This window comes from Eulemur rufifrons, chromosome 10 (genome assembly GCF_041146395.1).
Source record: "Eulemur rufifrons isolate Redbay chromosome 10, OSU_ERuf_1, whole genome shotgun sequence".
NCBI lineage: Eukaryota > Metazoa > Chordata > Mammalia > Primates > Lemuridae > Eulemur > Eulemur rufifrons.
The window spans coordinates 32038468-32056175 of record NC_090992.1 but is presented as its reverse complement, the minus strand read 5'-3'; the positions used below and the strand labels follow the sequence as shown (position 1 = coordinate 32056175).

The 17708-nt window shown below is 51.3% G+C and overlaps 1 protein-coding gene across 6 annotated transcripts in view; it reads left to right on the top strand.

Annotated features, from left to right (window-relative positions):
• Window positions 1–17708, top strand: part of ABLIM3 (actin binding LIM protein family member 3) — a 103957-nt gene that overhangs the window by 72158 nt on the left and 14091 nt on the right. For 2 of the 6 annotated variants that reach the window (XM_069483949.1, XM_069483948.1), the window contains 4 exons: window positions 2786–2844; window positions 5046–5117; window positions 11499–11628; window positions 16517–16651. In XM_069483949.1, coding sequence (XP_069340050.1) covers window positions 2786–2844; window positions 5046–5117; window positions 11499–11628; window positions 16517–16651 — 396 coding nt within the window. Of the gene's footprint in view, window positions 1–2785; window positions 2845–5045; window positions 5118–9224; window positions 9381–10979; window positions 11010–11498; window positions 11629–12333; window positions 12433–13799; window positions 13848–16516; window positions 16652–17708 lie in introns of all 6 variants that reach the window. The other 4 variants (XM_069483944.1, XM_069483945.1, XM_069483946.1 and 1 more) reach the window with 4 other exon arrangements.

Sequence of the window (17708 nt, the reverse complement as noted above, 5' to 3'; positions counted from 1 at the left end):
CTGTAGTCTCTACAGATACATCTGTAAGTATGACATAGATGAATCCCTCTCCTCACAGGACTCTCATCACAGTTATTCTCATCATGATTATTGGTTTAGGGCAAATAATTATTTTCTCTGTGCAGAAAAGCCTATTAAGATGGAAACAAAATTTGTAAGAATTAGGAGGGATGGTAAATATCCTTTAGTGTAACTACCATGTGGTAAGTCTCCTCCATGATATCCCTGCTGAACATTTATCTACCCAATATATACTTGAATACTTCTAGAGACGGGGAGCTCACTATTAGATGAATGAGGACATTCAATTCTCAGATGTTAAATTTACCTTCCCTGGAAGTTCTGCCCCTTAGTCCTAGTTCTTCTGTATAGGACTTGCAAAATTAATTAACGCCTCTTCCCACAGACAGTCATTAAAATATTCAAAGCTGGTTTTCACCGTTTTGTTCAGTCTTCTCTCCTTCAGAGTGAAGACCCTGCCTTAGCACCTACTTTTGAATCCCCTTCCTATTCTGGTTACCATCCTCCTCTGGGTGAATTTCACCTTGGATCTTTAAAAAAAAACAAAAGAACTGCAGAGGTGGGATCCAACCCATCATGCATGCATTTCTGTATTAAACACACAGGGGCCAGGCACCGTTTCCAGCTCTGGGAATAAAGTCCACAGAAAGGAATAACCACCTTCTTCATTCTGATGTTATCTTTCCTTTAATGTCACAACGTTGAGCCATTGGCCAAGGGCATAAGCTCAGCAGACCATAATTTCATAGGGGCCTTCATGAACAAATCACCTTTTCTTACCTTCTTTTAAGTAAGTCTATTGCTAGCTACCAACTCACTCCTTTTTGACCCTCTTTTATTTAGGTGTACACTGCCAACTCCAAAACTTTGGATTTTTTTTCATTTCTAATTATATTTTCTTTTTCTGTTATGATTCTTTCTCTCCCCTTATTTCTTATATAAACATGCTTTTCTGTATGCAGAGTGCTGAAATAATGGCCATTTTGGGCCCAGTTTTATTTCAGAGCAGATACGTCAATGTCATAGAGCCAAAGCAAGAGAGACCACTTAGTCTGATGCCCTTTACACATTATCCCCCCATGAGAACTGCCCCCTCTACCTTTCCTAAGCCTCTTTCTCCTAAGCACATGACCTTCTCAGACCTCTGTGTCCACCTCATCCATTTCCTACAGTGACCTGTAACATGTGTTTCCTGCCAGAGCCACAGTCACAAACAACTCCTGGTAGATTCAGGAGCAACTCAGAGAGGAACCGGAAACGCTCTGTCTAATAACTCCCGGAAGCAAGGATCCCGCCCCAAAGCTCCGTAGTGGACACACCCTGTGATTGCTGGATCCAGCCACGGACCCAGAATCCCTCTACTGGGCTCTGGGAGTCATTGCATTTTAAACTCATGTTGAATAATTAAGATCACCCAAGAACGTCAGCAGACAAGAATGAAAGATTCCTACTCTGCAAGAGACAGAACTGGCCCTAGAATTAGAATCTTGGAGACGAAAATAATCAAGACCATCCAAATCCCATCTCGTTGATATTCAGAAGAAGAAACAGGGACCCAGAGAGAAGATGTTAAAGGAACAGGAACAAGAACCCAGGGCTACTTATTCCTAGTCTTTCTCCTGTCTTCCGGGGCTAATTACTTGATTTACACCACCCCCTGTCCCTTTGCTAGTATTCCAGTCCTAGGGGTTCCAGGCAACAAACCATAATGGAAAGTATATCCTAGAAACAAAGTCAGACAAACAAATGCCATCTGGGTGCTCAGGAATCTAGCCATTTGCTGGCTCCTTTCCTTTTAGGGCTGGTTACGAGAGGAATGGCTCCAGAGGGATAATATGTCCCTATTTTTCCTTCTAATCCAGGACACCTGTCCCTTCTTTGGGGAATGTGTAATATTTGGGGCTTCTTCTCAACATGTGACCAGCCACCTGTTGTTCATGCCTTTCCAAATTGGCCTTTTGTGTTTGGGGCTGGCCAACTGGACCCCCACCCACAGCGAAGTGCGGGCATTAGCCATATCCTAAATTTGAAGAGTCTGGAGTCTCTGAGGAATTAGCAGGTCAAAGCAGTGCTCTCAAGCAGAATATACACCATGACACCTCCTCCCCTTAATGGGATAGCTCTGATCAACTGTCATGAGTCTTTGAAGAGAAAGGAGGGCTGGAGTTCGCCACATGCTGTCATTTCCCTTCACCCCCCAACTCCATTCATTCATTTAACAAATATGTATTGACCACCTGCTATGTGTCACTCACTGCCACTCGTCCACTCGTCTATTCACCCCACAAACATGTATGGACCTCCGCTGGGAGCAAAGTCCCATGCTGGATGCTGTGGGAGACATAGCAATGAATAAAGCTCGGTCCCTGCCCAGAAGGAGCTCTTAATTTAGTTGGGATGATAATTCCATGAGCTACTGTGATTTAAGACCATATGTGTGGAGAGAGATACACAGAACCATGGATGACAGAGGAGAAAGAAGTCACCCCCAGCTGGCAGGTGAGAAAGTTTGCAAGAGGATGTCGTGTGAGACCTGGACCTTGAGGAATGGTAGGATTTGGAAATGCAGAAAAGGGTGTGGATAGTCAAGCTGGTGCACCAGCCGGTGCCAACTGGGAGCTGGGAAGGCCAAGGGGGTCCATCTGGCCAATGTGGAGGGTACATGTGCTGACCAGGGAGTAAATCAGGGTGGGGGATGGGGAGAGACTGTGAAAGCTGGTAGATTTCAAAGGTCTGAGCCTTTGTTATTTTCCTGGCCCCTTAGGTTCTGAGGTTTGGCACCCCATCTGCAAGCAGGCAGCCCGGGCAGAGAAGAAATTAAAGGTAAGCAAGCTGGTAGTGATCCCAGACCAGCACTCCTACATTGCTACCTTTTGCCATAGGTTGGGGGAGCCGTGCTTTAGTGCTGAGTCAGCATTCCTTGGTGTGCACACTCCCAAATGTGTGCCTGTGTCCTTGGATTTCATTCGTGGTAACACCTGCCTCATGGGGTTTTTGAGATTGTGACACTGGATGTGAAAGCACTTTGAAAACTGTAAAGCACTGTATTTGCATGAATTTTTTTAAGTGTTTCTGGGGCGAGGCTGTAACTGTACCATTGCTGATCAAGATGGCGGCCTCTCTGAGGCACTCACGCCATGGTCTTTCCCCAGCCTAAGGTCATTTATTAACAATAATAGTTAATATTGTCATAGTAATTGACAGTTTATGAAGCATCTTCGCAGCCACTGTCTGATTTGATTCCTTTAACCCTGTGAGGCAGATATGCGAGGAATTTTACCTTTGCCTTTGCCTGTGAGCAAACCAAGTCTCAAGAGGGGAGTGGTTTGGCTCAGTAACCCCGCCAGGCAGAAGCACGGCCGGGTCCCCAGGCACACACTGGCCCAGCTGAGGTCCTTGCATCCCTCTGAATTACTGTCCCCTGACAAATGGCAGGAAGCCCGTGAATCAAGATTCCTGATACTGCAGAGGGGATGGAACTGCCCAGGCTGCAGGGAGGGGCCCTTGATGCTGCCGGGGGACACCTGGGTTGTGTGTCAGGGGGTGGAGGGGGCAAGGAGAGGCACTTGATGTCTCCAAGTTGCCTTTACACTCTGCCCCTCGGAACTTCCAAGTTGGTCCCTTGCAACCGCCGCCTGAAAACACAAGTGCACAACTTGTGACAAGCTAATTACACAGGTCTCCTTCACTGCCTCATCCACTTACTATAAGTTTTGTGAAAGAGCTGGTCTGTTGATGTGTCATTATTTTTGAGCCCTGAATTTTTTTTCCCTGTTTTTTCCGAGTCCTCACCTATGTAAGTTATAAGAAGAACTAATTGTCCTTTTCTTCAATTTCCCTTCTTTTGGTGGCAACTTCAGTCCTCCTTCTGCAACCCCCGTGCTTGTTGCCATAGCCGTGTACACTTAGTGCCTTTCTTTAAATCAACTCACTACTTTTTACTTAACTAAGATTTTAAAATAAAACTTTATATCACCAAGTGGAAACCAGTAATACTTTCTATAAACAAAAGGAAACCATAAAATAAATTCAATGATAATGAAATACTCTTATGTAATAATTCTCACAAATAAATCTTAAAAATTCTAGCTAGACAACGTTGCCTGCACTCTCTTTGTTTAAAAAGGGAAATTAGCAATTGTTTAGAGAGTTGTTGGGATGAATTGGCGTCAAATTGAGACTGGCTCCTCCATCTAATCAAAATGATTGAACTAAAATGTTATCTTTTACGCTCTCACTCTGTCACTCAGTACTATCGAATGTTCCACCTGAATTCATCTTCGCAGACCCACCACTAGTTTGGGCAACACGGCTCCCTAGCCCCACATTGTAGGGGGAGAAACTGAGAGGGAATTCGGCAGTCCTGACGCTCCGCTTCTGCGTTTTACAGAGGAGGAATCCGAAATCCCTAAAACCACATATTTCAACCATGGTCCCTGATTCCCAGTCCCTTACTTTGTGACCACAGCATGGTGCCACTCTCGTAGATGCAGTAAGAGTGACATGACGCTGCTCTGCTACGGGGCTGTTAATCCATCATTGCCATTGTTCAGAGATAGGTTTTTTAAGTTTATCACTTCAGTGTGTGTCAGTTTGCAATGAATACACTATAAAGAATCAGCATAGTGTGCAACGACGTGAACCTACTTTTACATTTTGAATAAACAACCTAGCAAGGAATGAATACTAACCAATTTTGTTTATTTAAAGTCAATACATTATTGACTGTGATAACCCAAGATGAAAATTTTTCCGAGTAACTTCCTATTTAAAATGTTAGCTGCAAATATATAGAAAATAAATTCATATTCTGCCCAACAGCCTGAAGTCCTATGCAGTTTGGGTCTCATTCACACTCTGACATTGATTTAAAATGCAGAAAATAAAGAGAAAGTGCAGAAGTAGCCAGAGAATGCTTTAACAGTATTGCTAATGAAGAGCTGCATTCTGACACCCCTGTCTCTCCCTCCCCACCAACCCCAGGGTGCAGCTACTCACCCCTCCTGTCTCTGTCTCTCCCACAGCACAGACGAACATCTGAAACTTCCATCTCACCCCCTGGATCTAGCATTGGGTCACCCAACCGAGTCATCTGCGTATGTATCACTTTTCAGCCATGGAAGGGTGTCCCCAAACTGGTATCTGAAGAGTTTCTAAGGATGAAGGAGCTGTCAGGTTTTTGTCCAGCTGATATTTGATGTGCGCCTGTCATGTGCTAGGCTCTGTTGCAGGTCCTGAGGATACAGTGGGAGTGGGGTACAGAGAGCACATAGACCCTGCCTTCATGGAGCACACACTCTAGCAAACCCGGAGTCTCAGCGATGATACAGAGTTCCATAGAGCAAGAGACAGAAAGTGCAATGACAGCAAGAGCTCTCACTGAGTCTGTAAACAGCACAAGGTGACTCCTTTCCCGTTACTTAACTGAGACAAGGGCAAGATAAAAACCAGGGTCAGAGTGGTATTTGGAATAGGTGTTGGGTGGAATATCCATGTGGAGGTAGTGGTGTGTGATAAAAGAGGCAGAAAGGAGAAGGAAGTCACATGATATGGAAACATGGCTGTAAAGGATTTGCAAAGATAAAGAAGAGCTTTCTAATCATGTGCGAAGTCCAGGGATGGAAGAGACCACCTGCTTGTATCTGAGCTCCCATCTCCAAAGTTGTTCAAACACAGGGGGTTCATCATCTTCCTGGGATGGGGCAGAAGGGACAAGAGTTGAGTTACATGACCTCAGAGGTCCCTTGTGTATGTAATTTATTCTTCCGTTCAACAAACGTCTGCCGAGCATCTACTCTGTGCTTAGCACTGTGCTCTGCTCTGGGGAAATGGTGGTGAACTGCACAGACCCGATGCCTACCCTCATGACATCGCACACATACGCCATGAATAGTCAGCTGCAGTTATAAGTGCCAGGAAGAAAAAGCTCAGCATTCTCTGAGGATGCTGCACACGCACAGAGGGACCTGACAGTCTAGGACCGGTTGGGGAAGGCATCTCTGGGGAAGAAACATTTAAGCTCAAGCCTGGCGGATAAACAGAAGTAAGCTCCAGGAGACAGGGGAGGCAGAGCCAAGGAGGACCGAAATGAGCAGCAAACCCCCATCTGACTGATTCTGGACTGTCCAGCCTTCCACAAGTCGAAGGTGCCAAGAAGCCCAGCAATTGGAGGCAATGGTCTAGAGCAGGAAACCCACTCCTAACAAGGAGCTCTAGATACAGTCCCCAAACCAGCCAGTCCTGGGTGGGCCCTGACCACCATCGCTAGACAAATCCACATCCAGTTTCCTCTTTGATCCCTGCATAATGCCCATCGATGGGACTATTTCCTTTCCTTTCTTCCTCCGGTCAAATTAAAAAAGACTTAAGCAATATCATTGACTGCAACTTCAATATGGGTCAATACTACCACATGGCTGTCACAAAAGACAAGCTGCTCTGATCACAGGCCGTCCTCATAGAAGAACCCTGTCCGAGACCAGAGAGAGGACAGTGCCCCTGTACTGTGAATGGGGCCAGACCGCAGCAGGATCAGTGGGCTTAGTCTCCGGGCCTGCGCTGTGAGGGGGCTATTGACAAATGCGAGCAGGTCTCCAGAAGAGAGTTAGCGGGGACATGTGGGCTCAGGAAGTGGCTGCACTACGATGCCGTCACTCACTAGCTGGTGGCCTGGGCTCCTGAGGAGCCTCATTAGCCTTTGTGCAGGAAGTTAGGCCCTGATGTTGTTCACCTCGCAGTCCCCTGTGAGAGGCAGCTCCCCTGCAGAAGAGAGTGCTCAGTGGCACCTGGGGACCCCGTGCCCGTGCCTGCCCTTGGGGGCTCATGGGCTGAGATCAGCTGTTCCTCCATCCTGGCATAGCCACGCGCCTCCCCTCCCACCTTCTCTTCTTCTCACCCTTGAGGGGGCTTCACGCTCAGCTGCACCAGCGAATGATTGCACGTGTCACACGAGCCATGTTTTAAATCAGACCATCCCAAACGCAGCTTCCAAATTCAGCAAAAAAAACCATCCATCCACTTTGGGGACATGCAAAAACAAGATACTTTTCATAGATACTTGAGATTTTGTATTAAAACTAAAATTAAGATTATCAGTGAACCTGGAGCTGGCAGAGTCTTTCAAACTTTCAAACTTTGCTCCATCCCCCACTGATTTCCAGAATCATCTTCACGTGGTTTGACTTCAACCTGCCCCACGTTGTTCTTCTCCTTCCTTCCTGGCTAATTACTTTAGGACGGCCGTGATCAATCACTGTGCCTCCAGACCTGAGGCTCATTTAGAGCCCGTCAACAAAGTGGCCATGGGAAGAAATATAAATTTAGTATTTTTGCTGCCAAGATGAATAATTTTGGGTGGAGTTGAGTTTGTAAGACGCCAAGGTCAAGATCTAACATCCCAGGACACAAGGCAGCAGTTCCTGCAGCAAGTGGACTCTCCCGTAAGGTCCCTTTACCCGCACACCGCAGAATTGGTCCAGTCTGTAGCAGGCGGGCTCTGGCAGAAATCAGGCGGCACCCCTCAAAGAGTTCAACTGAGGAGGGTGTCATGGGGTGACCGTGTACAGAGGTGTGGGCAGGGTTAAGGGGACCCACAGGACACAGCGAGGGATCCGGGGACTACAACAGCACATTGTTACCACCCTGGGCCTAAAGAGACAAAGGAAGGGAACAACATTACGGAATCTGGTGAGAGCAGGAGGTGTGGGTGCACAGCCACCAGGTGGGAGTCAGGCCCACCCACAACCAGACAGGAAGGCTGCCAGGGGAGTAAGCGTGCCAGCCTTCTCTCCACTCATCCTCTAGGCTCTGCTGCTGCCTCCCATTGGCCAAACCCAATAGAAAGCCAGAGAGCAGGAGAGCCTGAGAGGCAGCCCGGGGGCACTCAGGGCACAGATCCGGGCAAGGCAGGGCGGACAGTGGGTCTAGGGGCAATGGAGGATGGGCAGCACAGTGTCCAGACAGCAGTAGGACGGGGCAGGGATGGAGTAATTAAAGGTCCCTGGGAAGTTTTTAAAGTAGCAAAGCTTATGAGGATTTTATGAATGCTGCTCTCTCTAAAGTAGTCTTGGCCCCGAGACGTCACCTGGCCCCTATGGCACTGGGAGACCATTATGAGGCCAACACATTCTTCTCGGATGCTCTATCCCGTGGCCTCTGTCGTAATTTACAGCACCCAGGGACCTTGCAAGACAGATCCTGGTCGATCATAAAAGAAACAAGGTCACAGAGGGAACAGCTGATAGACATGGCTATGGAAAGGACGTGGCTTCAGAAGCCATGAGATGTGGGCTGTCACATGCAAGGGGAAGCTGTCTTTTAATCCCTGCAGCTCTGGGGGGCTGAACTCAGGCAAAGTCAAGTCAAGTGGAAGTTGGAGGCTCCTTGCAGTTCAATGTGAGGAGCATTCTGGGTGCAGCCTCTGACAGCGTCAGACAGTGAACTCCTCTCGAGAAGCTGGAGGAGACCACTGGACAGGGCAGGCTCTCTGGGTTCAAATTCGGGTTTTTGCTACTTATCGGCTATGTGGCCTTGGGCAAGTCAATTGATTTCTCTGTGCCTCTGTTTCCTTATTCAAAACGAGGATGATGTTAATGCTTATACCAACTGTCCTATTACTGGTTGTGAGTTACGTGGATTAATGGAGTTAATCCCTGTAAGGGAGCCGGGACAGAGCCTGGCGTATAATAAGTGCTCACCAAATGTCCTACCATCACGATGACTTCTGTCTTCAGCATTTCATCTCCTTCTCCAAGGATGCTGTGCACTGGGGTGTCCTCACTGTGTGGGGTGGGAAGGCAGTCAGCACCCAGGCTGCGTAGTTCAGGCTGGATTCACACCTGCTAGCTAAGTGGTGCATGTTGCCGAGCCTTTTGAACCTCAGTTTCCTCATCTGGAAATATTATAGAAATGATATTGACACCTCTTCACAGAAGCGTGATGACATTTAGAGGAGATAATTCCTGTAAAGTGCAGGCCCTTGCAAATGATAACTGCTCAGTAAATGTCAGCCCTGTTGGAATGGGCGGCCTCTGAAACCATTCTTACTCTAAACTTCTACGATGTTTTGATTCGATCCTAATACATTGTTTTTAGTGGAAGCTGGAGAAGCTCGCTCCTTCTGTACCTTGTTTGTGTTTCCTCTCTCCTTTCCCTTTTCCCTCTCATCTTTCTACTCCTTTCCTGTCCATTTCCCTCTTCCCCAGGCTAAAGTGGATAATGAGATCCTTAATTACAAAGACCTGGCAGCTCTCCCCAAGGTTAAGTCCATCTACGAGGTACAACGCCCCGACCTCATTTCCTACGAGCCTCATTCCAGATACACGTCCGACGAGATGCTGGAGAGATGTGGCTATGGAGAGGTATCGCGTCTTGCCCTTCTCTCTGGGGCTGCTGTAGGAGAAGAGTCCTGCCGGGGTCCCCAGCCCTGTCCATCGCAGACGGCGTGGCCTCCACAGTGCTGGCCCCCAGTCTCTTCTAAACTGGGATTTATAGCCAACATTTTAAACTCAAGAGATTTCATCCAAAAATCTGGCTTTCCGGATTTTCTTGAAAAATCAGAGCTAGCAACATTCCGCCTGTATTTCCACCACCTGCAGATGGGTAGCAGTGCCCCCTGCAGACAGGACATGGGCCCCCCACTCTCCTCAGCCCCTACCGCTCCCCGTTAACCCCAGCAGTGAGGCTAAGAGCCTCTGACCACTTATTACTTCCTCCTTTAGTGCAGAAATTTTTCTCCTACTCAGCCCATGGTTGTCATCTGCTGCCGCCGGGCTCAATGGCCGTTTAGGTTTATAATCCCTGGTCAGGCACGTTCTCTGGTGCGTGCACCTGGCCTTGAGCCCCAGCGTGCAGGGGAAAAGACACTTTTATAAAGACTCAGTAGAGATGGCTTTCAAAATCATTAAGTGGTTGCTGAACAAGAGAAAGTGTTCTCTGGAGAAGGCGGAGCGGCCACCACGCTGGCGGTCCTGGCTGTCCTGGTGGTCCTGGCGGTCTGTAACCCAGGACATTTCTAACCCCATACCAGCCCCTGAGCTGAGATGATTTAGAGCAGAGGAGCTCTGGCCTGGTGGGCAGGGACCCAGGGTCTTGTCCCAGCTCCCCCCGAGGCAGCCCCGTGACCTCAGGCAAGTCCCTGCCTCTCTACGGGGTTGGGGTGCTGTTCGGGTGAAGGGCCAATGCTGAGATTATCTGGGTTCTGCCCCCAAAATGGGAGCAGGAACAAGGGATCGCGTGTTTGGTAGAAGTTGGCTCTCCTGAAGTTAGAAATGGCAAACCAGGGCCCACAGGCCACAGCCAGCCCCCTGATTTGATTTGATTCACTCACAAAGTATCTTTTTAAAATACCAACTAGTTGTCAACATGCAAACACTGGGAGACTTCACATAAGAATCCGCATTTCTGACTTGTGCTGTTAAACCCAGAGGCTGTGTTAAGGCAGGGCAGGCACTCCGGCACGGCGTGGTCTCTGAGCAGCCGCTGCCCCCTTCCACCGCGACATTGTGTCTCCAGCTGGCTGTGCCACCCACAGGTCAACTCCTCGTTGACAGCCACCCGGCCCTTGCCTGGCCCTACATTTGGGTTTCTGTCCTCGGCATTGTCCCCATGAACCACAGAGGAGTCATGAGCCAGTAGAGAGTCGGGGAAGGGTGGTGGAAATAGCTCTCAGCGAGCCGTGGAGAGGCCTGGGTCTGAGTCAAGACCTGCCACCTCCTCCCCGAGCGGCCCTGAGGGGCCCTGAGTGGCCCTGAGCCTTCACATTTCCCTCCTGGGCCTTGGTTTTTCCATCTGTAAAAGGAGGCGTATTCTCACGGCTTCCTACCTGCTGTCAGCAGACCGTGCCCGGGGAGGCTGCGGGCCCTCGCTCTACCGAACCATCTGACAATACTCTGCCTGTTCCTCTCACCCTCTCTCTCCTTTTGCTCCTTCCACGACTGCCTTCAAACTTCGCTTTTAAGTCGCTGGGAACGTTATCTCCCTACTCCCAGGTAACTATGCTGAGATAGAATTAAGTTGATATATAATTGTGTCCCTTTGTGCTGACCAAGAAGACCCCAGACTTCACCCCTCCCCAGCCCCGCGGGGTCTGAGCCCTTGGCTGCGGTGCGCTTCCCAACCAGGCAGTCACGGAGGGGCTTGGGGCATGCCCTGCAGGGAGCAGCACTGGCATAAAGGATGGGCGAACCCGATGTCCCCTTTCTACCCGGAGATGGGCTCCCCCGAGGCTCCTGGGGCTGCCAGTCAGGATTCCAGGGACTGGCCCCTGGGTTCCGTTCAAGGCCCTGCTGGTGATGGTGAAGCGCGGGAGACTCTCTGCCTCCTCTTGGGCTGTGCGTGTAGCTCAGGGAGGGAGTCTCTCTGTTCATGCCTCAGCCCCTAGAATCCCAGATTCCATGTCACGCCCCCACCTGCCCGCTAGACCTGTGGGCCACAGGCCCACCTAACTCACCTTGCTCACAGCGCACTTCCTCCCCCAGGACATCTACGAGAACCTGGACCTCCGGCAGAGACGGGCCTCCAGCCCGGGGTACATCGACTCCCCCACCTACAGCCAGCAGGGCATGTCCCCCACCTTCTCCCGCTCACCTCACCACTACTACCGCTCTGGTAAGGAAGGGGAAGCCCCAGAGGGAGAGGAAGAGCCAGGGGACAGTACGGTGACATGGTGTCCCTGGGCTGCAGAGCCTGCACAAGGCTTCCCCAGGACCCCCACCACTTCGTGGCCCTCCTGGGGCCTGTCACCACCTAGGTGAAGGGCTGGGCCTCTCTGAGTCCCCGCGGTGTCCCTGGCAGGGGTAGAGAAGGGGTATGTGGCACTGAGAAGCCGCAGGAAGGTGGGTGAGGAGCTGTCAGGAGAGGGGGTGGCGGGGAGCCCCGCGGCCCTGGCTGGGAGATGCCTCCATCCGCTTCCTGGGGCCTGGCCTTCCCCAAGGGCCCTGCCCAGCCCAGGCAGCCGGGCCCTGCACGGTTGCCCTGAGGGGAGGGGGAAGCAGGCTGGGATAGAGGAAACGAGCCGGCAAGGGCGGGGCCGGCCGAGGGACAAAGACACCTTCCCAGAGCTTGGTAGGGTGGATTCTTACCCCTGCGAAATCTGACTTTGGGGTCCAGCCAGGAGGCAAGGTCAAGCTTGTTTCTGCAGAGCAGTGCATGAGAGCACACGCTGCTTCCGGCCGGAGCCTGAGCACGCTGGAGCGCCCAGCCCACCCCCACCCCTGCTGTCATCACCTCACCGCTTCCTTAACTGCCACCGCGTTAATGCCTGTTTTCTCTGTGCCTCTGTTCTCTCTGGGGACCACTGCCTGCGTGCTCCAGGGCCCGAGAGTGGCCGGAGCTCTCCATACCATAGCCAGTTAGACGTGAGGTCCTCCACTCCGACCTCTTACCAGGCTCCCAAGCACTTTCACATCCCAGGTAGGCACTGCCAGCCCAGAATGCCTGGCGTGGGTGCATGCTCCATGGGGTCTCCAGTGCCTGAGCAGCCCACTCGATGCTGCACAGGCACCAAGGAGAAGCCAGCTCCTGGGGGACCCTCCCTAACCAGTCACCCACACTAATTCCACCCACCAGCCCCAACACCCCCAGGGGTGTTAGTCTACCCATTTGACAGGACCAGCCTTGATCAAGACGTTAAGGTAGCAGCCCAGGCAAGAAAAGGTGCAGGGAGCTAGTGTGAAATTCCTCGAATGCTCAAGCTGGTGAGAGTACAGCAGTGACACACAGTGGTGACGGTCACCAGCTGAGCATCAGAGCTCTTGGGGCGAATCCCAGTGCCGCTGCTCATAAGTGTATGACCTTGAGCCGGTTGTCTGGCTTCTCCAAGCCTCTGCTGTCCCAGCTGTACAGCCAGGCACTGTCATGGGCCCAGAGCTTATACCTGTGCTCAGCCCAGCGCGGACCCTGCCTTCATAGTACCTGGTATTTATGTTCTAACGTGGGCAGAGAGATAATAAACAAATAAGTAAAGGATCATTTCAGGTAATGATAGATTCTCTAAACACATAAAAGAGGGCACCATGAGAGATGACGAGGGTCGTGTGGTCAGGAAGGGCTTCTTGGAGGGGACATTAAACTGAAAGGTGAGAAGGAGCCAGCCTGGGAAGACCCCAGGCAAAGGCATCCGGGGCAGAGGGAGCAGCAGGTGCACTGTCGGCGTGACTGGAGGCGGTGCCAGGAGACGAGAGGAAGGCAGGCGCTGCGTGACTTGCAGGTGTGGTTCAGACAAGGGCTGAGTCAGGCAGAGCCAGGCCGGGACCGGTCTCCCAACCCTGCGCTCAGGTTTTCACTCCCCACTCACTTTCCCCCCAAGAGCTCATCCTGCTGTGTCATCTACACCTTTCTCAACTGCCCCAGAGGGGTCCCCTGCTGTCTGTTTTTGAGGGAGGGGGAGGGAGATGATGCTGAAATTTGGCTGCAGTCCTGGGGACTTTCACCTGGAGGTAGGACCCGGGGTGGAGGCAGTGGACGCCTTCCCGCATGGGTTCTGCTGAGCATGTGCCACCTGTGCCTGCACGCCCACCATCCAAGCCCCAGGCCCCTCCTCGGCACCATCTGAATCCATCTATTCCTCTCCCCTACCTTACTTGGAACCCGTTGGGCTGAGGTTGGAAGTTCAACTTTGGAAGAGGAAGTCCACCAGGGGAAAGATGGTGGCCCCTTGGAAAAAGTTGCTGACCATCTCTTTCTCCTGAAATCAACTGACCAAGTACTGTCTCCTTTTCTCCTCTCTCTCTCTCTGCCCAACCTCCCCCCACTCTGTCCCTTCTTGGTCTGTCTGGCAGCTGGAGACAGTAACATCTACCGGAAACCCCCGATCTACAAACGGCATGGTACGGTCAGAGGCAGATAGGGCTTGGCCACACAAGGAGAGGGGGGATGTTAACCATCTATGCCGATGGCTCTGCCCAGGCCACCAGGAGCCACTAACACAAGGCCACATCTTGGTCCTTCTTGTTGGCTGCCACCCGTCTCTCAGGGTGACACTGGGGAGGAGTTTGGTGTCATGTAAAGGTGTCAGTAAAGGCCTCATGTCCCCTAAATCCTTTCCCACCACCTTCCTAATCCCTCCTTACCTGCTGTCTGGTGTCCTAAATTCCACGATCAGAGAAACCCTTGTAAAATGTATGTACCCCTGGGAGCATCACACTTCACGGCATTAATAGTTAAAAATGCCCATTAGAATCACATCATATGCACACGGGTTCCTGGGCCCCACCCCAGACTTGCTGCATTAGAATTTTGTATTTGTAAGTTTCTCCAGGTGAGTCTGATCCTCAGCCCAGCTTGGGACCCACTGCTCCAAGCTGGTCTCAGTCACTGACTCCTGAGAGTGGATGGGTTCTTGGAGAGCAGATACAGATGAGAAAGGAGCAGAGAGTCACTTCATTCTTTCATTCCTTCCTTCATTTGGTGTTTCTCAAAGAATGGTCTACGGGCCACACGCACCTGAGAGACTTATTAAAAAGGCAGAGTCCCTAGCCCTGGCCCTGCCCCAGACTCACTTAATCAGAAATACTGGGTGTGAAGAATCTGCATTCTAACTGGCTTTGTCCCTGATTTCAGCCTGCACTCGGTATGAGACACACCAAATCCTCATCACCGACACCTCCCGTCCATTTTTGCAAAAAGCACTTATTAAGCCTTGGTTGAATAAGCACATCCCTTCCTTAGGGTGCAGAGGAGCAGCTGCCTCCCTGTGCGCCTCGCTTGCCCAGGGCTCTAGTGGATAACAGAGGGAGGCACAGAGCGGGCAGAGCTTGGAGAGGGGCAAAGCAGCCCTGAACCAGGATCTGAACTAACTAGCCAGTGGAGGGGGCTGTAAGAGTATAAATAGTGGCTCTGAGTGCTTAAGACCCTACAGTTTAGACAGACATGCTCAGTTTCAGAGGAGGCTGAGCAGGGAGCCAAGGTGAGCCTGTGAGCACGTGCACATGTACACGTAGCTGTGGAGGACACGCTACACACAGGCCCCCGAGTGGCCATAGAGAGGCACCAACCCCAACAAAGGTAGTTCAGCTCTATATCCAGGAGAAGCCCCCAGGGCCCAAGCTTCCCAGAACTTCATGGGATTTCCCAGGTGGGCTCTGCGGGGTAGCACCAAAGCAGATTCCAGAGGAGTGTGGGGTGGAGGTGGATTGCATGTGTAGGAGGGCAGATGGAAAGGCTGCATGCGATTGGCCAGGAGGGGCTGCTCAGAACCCAAGTCAAAGGGGAGAATTCGGCCGAGCATGGTGGCTCACGCCCGTAATCCTAGCACTCTGGGAGGCCGAGGCAGGAGGATCGCTTGAGGTCAGGAGTTCCAGACCAGCCTGGGCAAGAGTGAGACCCCATCTCTACTAAAAATAGAAAAATTAGCTGGGCATGGTGGTGCGTGCCTGTAGTCTCAGCTACTCGGGAGGCTGAGGCAGGAGGATCGCTTGAGCCCAGGAGTTTGAGGTTGCTGTGAGCTAGGCTGATGCCACTGCACTCTATCCAGGCAACACAGCAAGACCCTGTCCCAAAAAAAAAAAAAAAAAAAAGAGGAGAGAATTCGAAAGCTTTAAAAGCGATAAGCGAGTGCTGCCGGGGGAAAGTGCATAGCCTGGGGCTGGCTAAAGGTTGCTCCCATGACTCTCTGCTGCTCTGGCTCCACAGAGCATAGAGCTTGTCCCTAGAGCTTCCCTATAGCTGATCCTGAGACATAGTCGTGGAGCCACACTCATTTCCCCAGCCCCTCTCTGCCGTACCAGCCTGTCACCTGTCTTTGGGCCACTATAAGTCATTCATAAAGCATTTGTGTTTGCAATGAGTCTTTTGGTCACCCTTGTCATGGGCTTACTTCAGGTGGAAACTTGAAGCTGGGTGGCACCTGAGCCAGCAGCCCAATTCTGACACCTACAGATGAGGAAACTGAGGCAGAGATGGGCAGGATCTGCCCTGTGTTACACCTGAGCTAAGTGGCAGAACTAGGACCAGAACTCAGCATTGCTGACTTCCTGTCCAGTACACCTTCCTTCGGGCCATGCAGCCTCCCCAAACCAAATGTGGCATCTCAGGATATGAGGAGGTTGAGCTGACTCAGCACGCATCATGGCCCTGCCTGGCCATTCCCACCTAGATGTGGTTCAAATCCATAACAAGGCAGGCTTCTAAAGGGTTAGGAAGATGAGGGCTGGGGCTCACCTGAGACCTGTCAAGTCTTTCTCCAAGGAGCCACAGCCTTAGAGTTCACTCTGGAGCAGACCTAGGAATCCATGGAATGTGCTGGAAAGAGCCTTGGGCTGGAGTCTGGCCTAGTTCTGACGCTAACTTGCTGTGTGGTCTTGAGCAAGCCCTTCCCCTCTCTCGAGTTTAGATACCCAAATGTAAAATGAGGGGTTGGCCCCAGCGCTCCATGTCCCAGACCGTCCTACCAGAGACCCCTGACTTGGGCTGGAGCCTGGCAGAGACAGGGAAAGGGTGCACAGTCCCGGCCACGGCATCCTGCCCTCCTGAAGCATTCTCCTTGGGTCCTTTGCAGGTGATTTGTCTACGGCAACCAAGAGCAAAACAAGTGAAGACATCAGCCAGGCCTCCAAGTACAGTCCAGCCTACTCGCCAGACCCCTACTATGCTGCAGAGTCTGAGTACTGGACCTACCATGGGTCCCCCAAAGGTAGCATCCCCATGGGAGCCTGGGACCAGAGCCCTATCACCTGTGCCAGGGACGCAGCAGGTCAGGACAGACAGCACCCACTCCTTCACGTGACCATTCTGAATGAGAGTGTTTAGTGGGTACATAACTGAGGATGTTTAGTCATGCAACTGACGTGTACTGAGGGCCACCCATGGCCCTGGCGATACACTGGGGAGCAAAACAGATCAGGTCCTGGCCCTTGTGGAGGAGACAGAGGACCCAGCTGTGAGAGGGAGATGATACATAAGAGGTGGAAGGGATGAGGACAGCTGGCAAATGACAGAAGCGCCTCGGGTGCAGGGACTCAGCCGCCATAGGAAGGGAGACAGGAGGTAATTCAGCGGAGAGTGCAGAAACACGTGCAAAGACCCAAGGTGCGCGTGCGGGTTCCACGGGAGGAAAGGAGAGGCTGTCAGCTTAGCCTTGAGCTCAGAGAGGGGGAGAAGCAAGTGGGGGGCGCAGATCCCACAGGGCTTTGTGGGTTGAGGTGAGGGTTTTGGTTATTATCCTGCACAGTGGGATGCCACTGAAGGTAGTGACGTGATCACATTTGTGCTTTTGAGAGAGCACTTTGGCTGTGGGGTGAAAAATGGTTTGGAAGATGGAAAAAGAGAGGCTGTGGGGAGATGGAAGGTTCTTGTAGGCTCCCTGGCAAGGGATCCTAGTGATCCTCGGGGCCCCAGCCCACCCTATCAGACAACTCAAGCTGTTCCTTTCAAGTAGGGGGAGGGATTTTCATCAAAACACTTTGATTGAACACTCGTTGTTACGAATTGAATGTCCATTCTGAGTAAAGCTTCATGGAAGCTCAGAGGTGGCTCTTTCGTTACCCTCAAAGAATTCCCCATTTGGACAAGAAAGTAATTCACAAATATAACTACATCTATAGTCGCCCGTGATTAGCACCCACGGGAGACGGTAAGTGTCCAGAGGCTGCACAGGCATGAGAGACCACTCCCAGCGGGTGTGGGAGGTATCTTAGATGAGACTATTTCAACCGCAAAAAAAAAGGAAAAGGAAAAACTACCTCCAAATG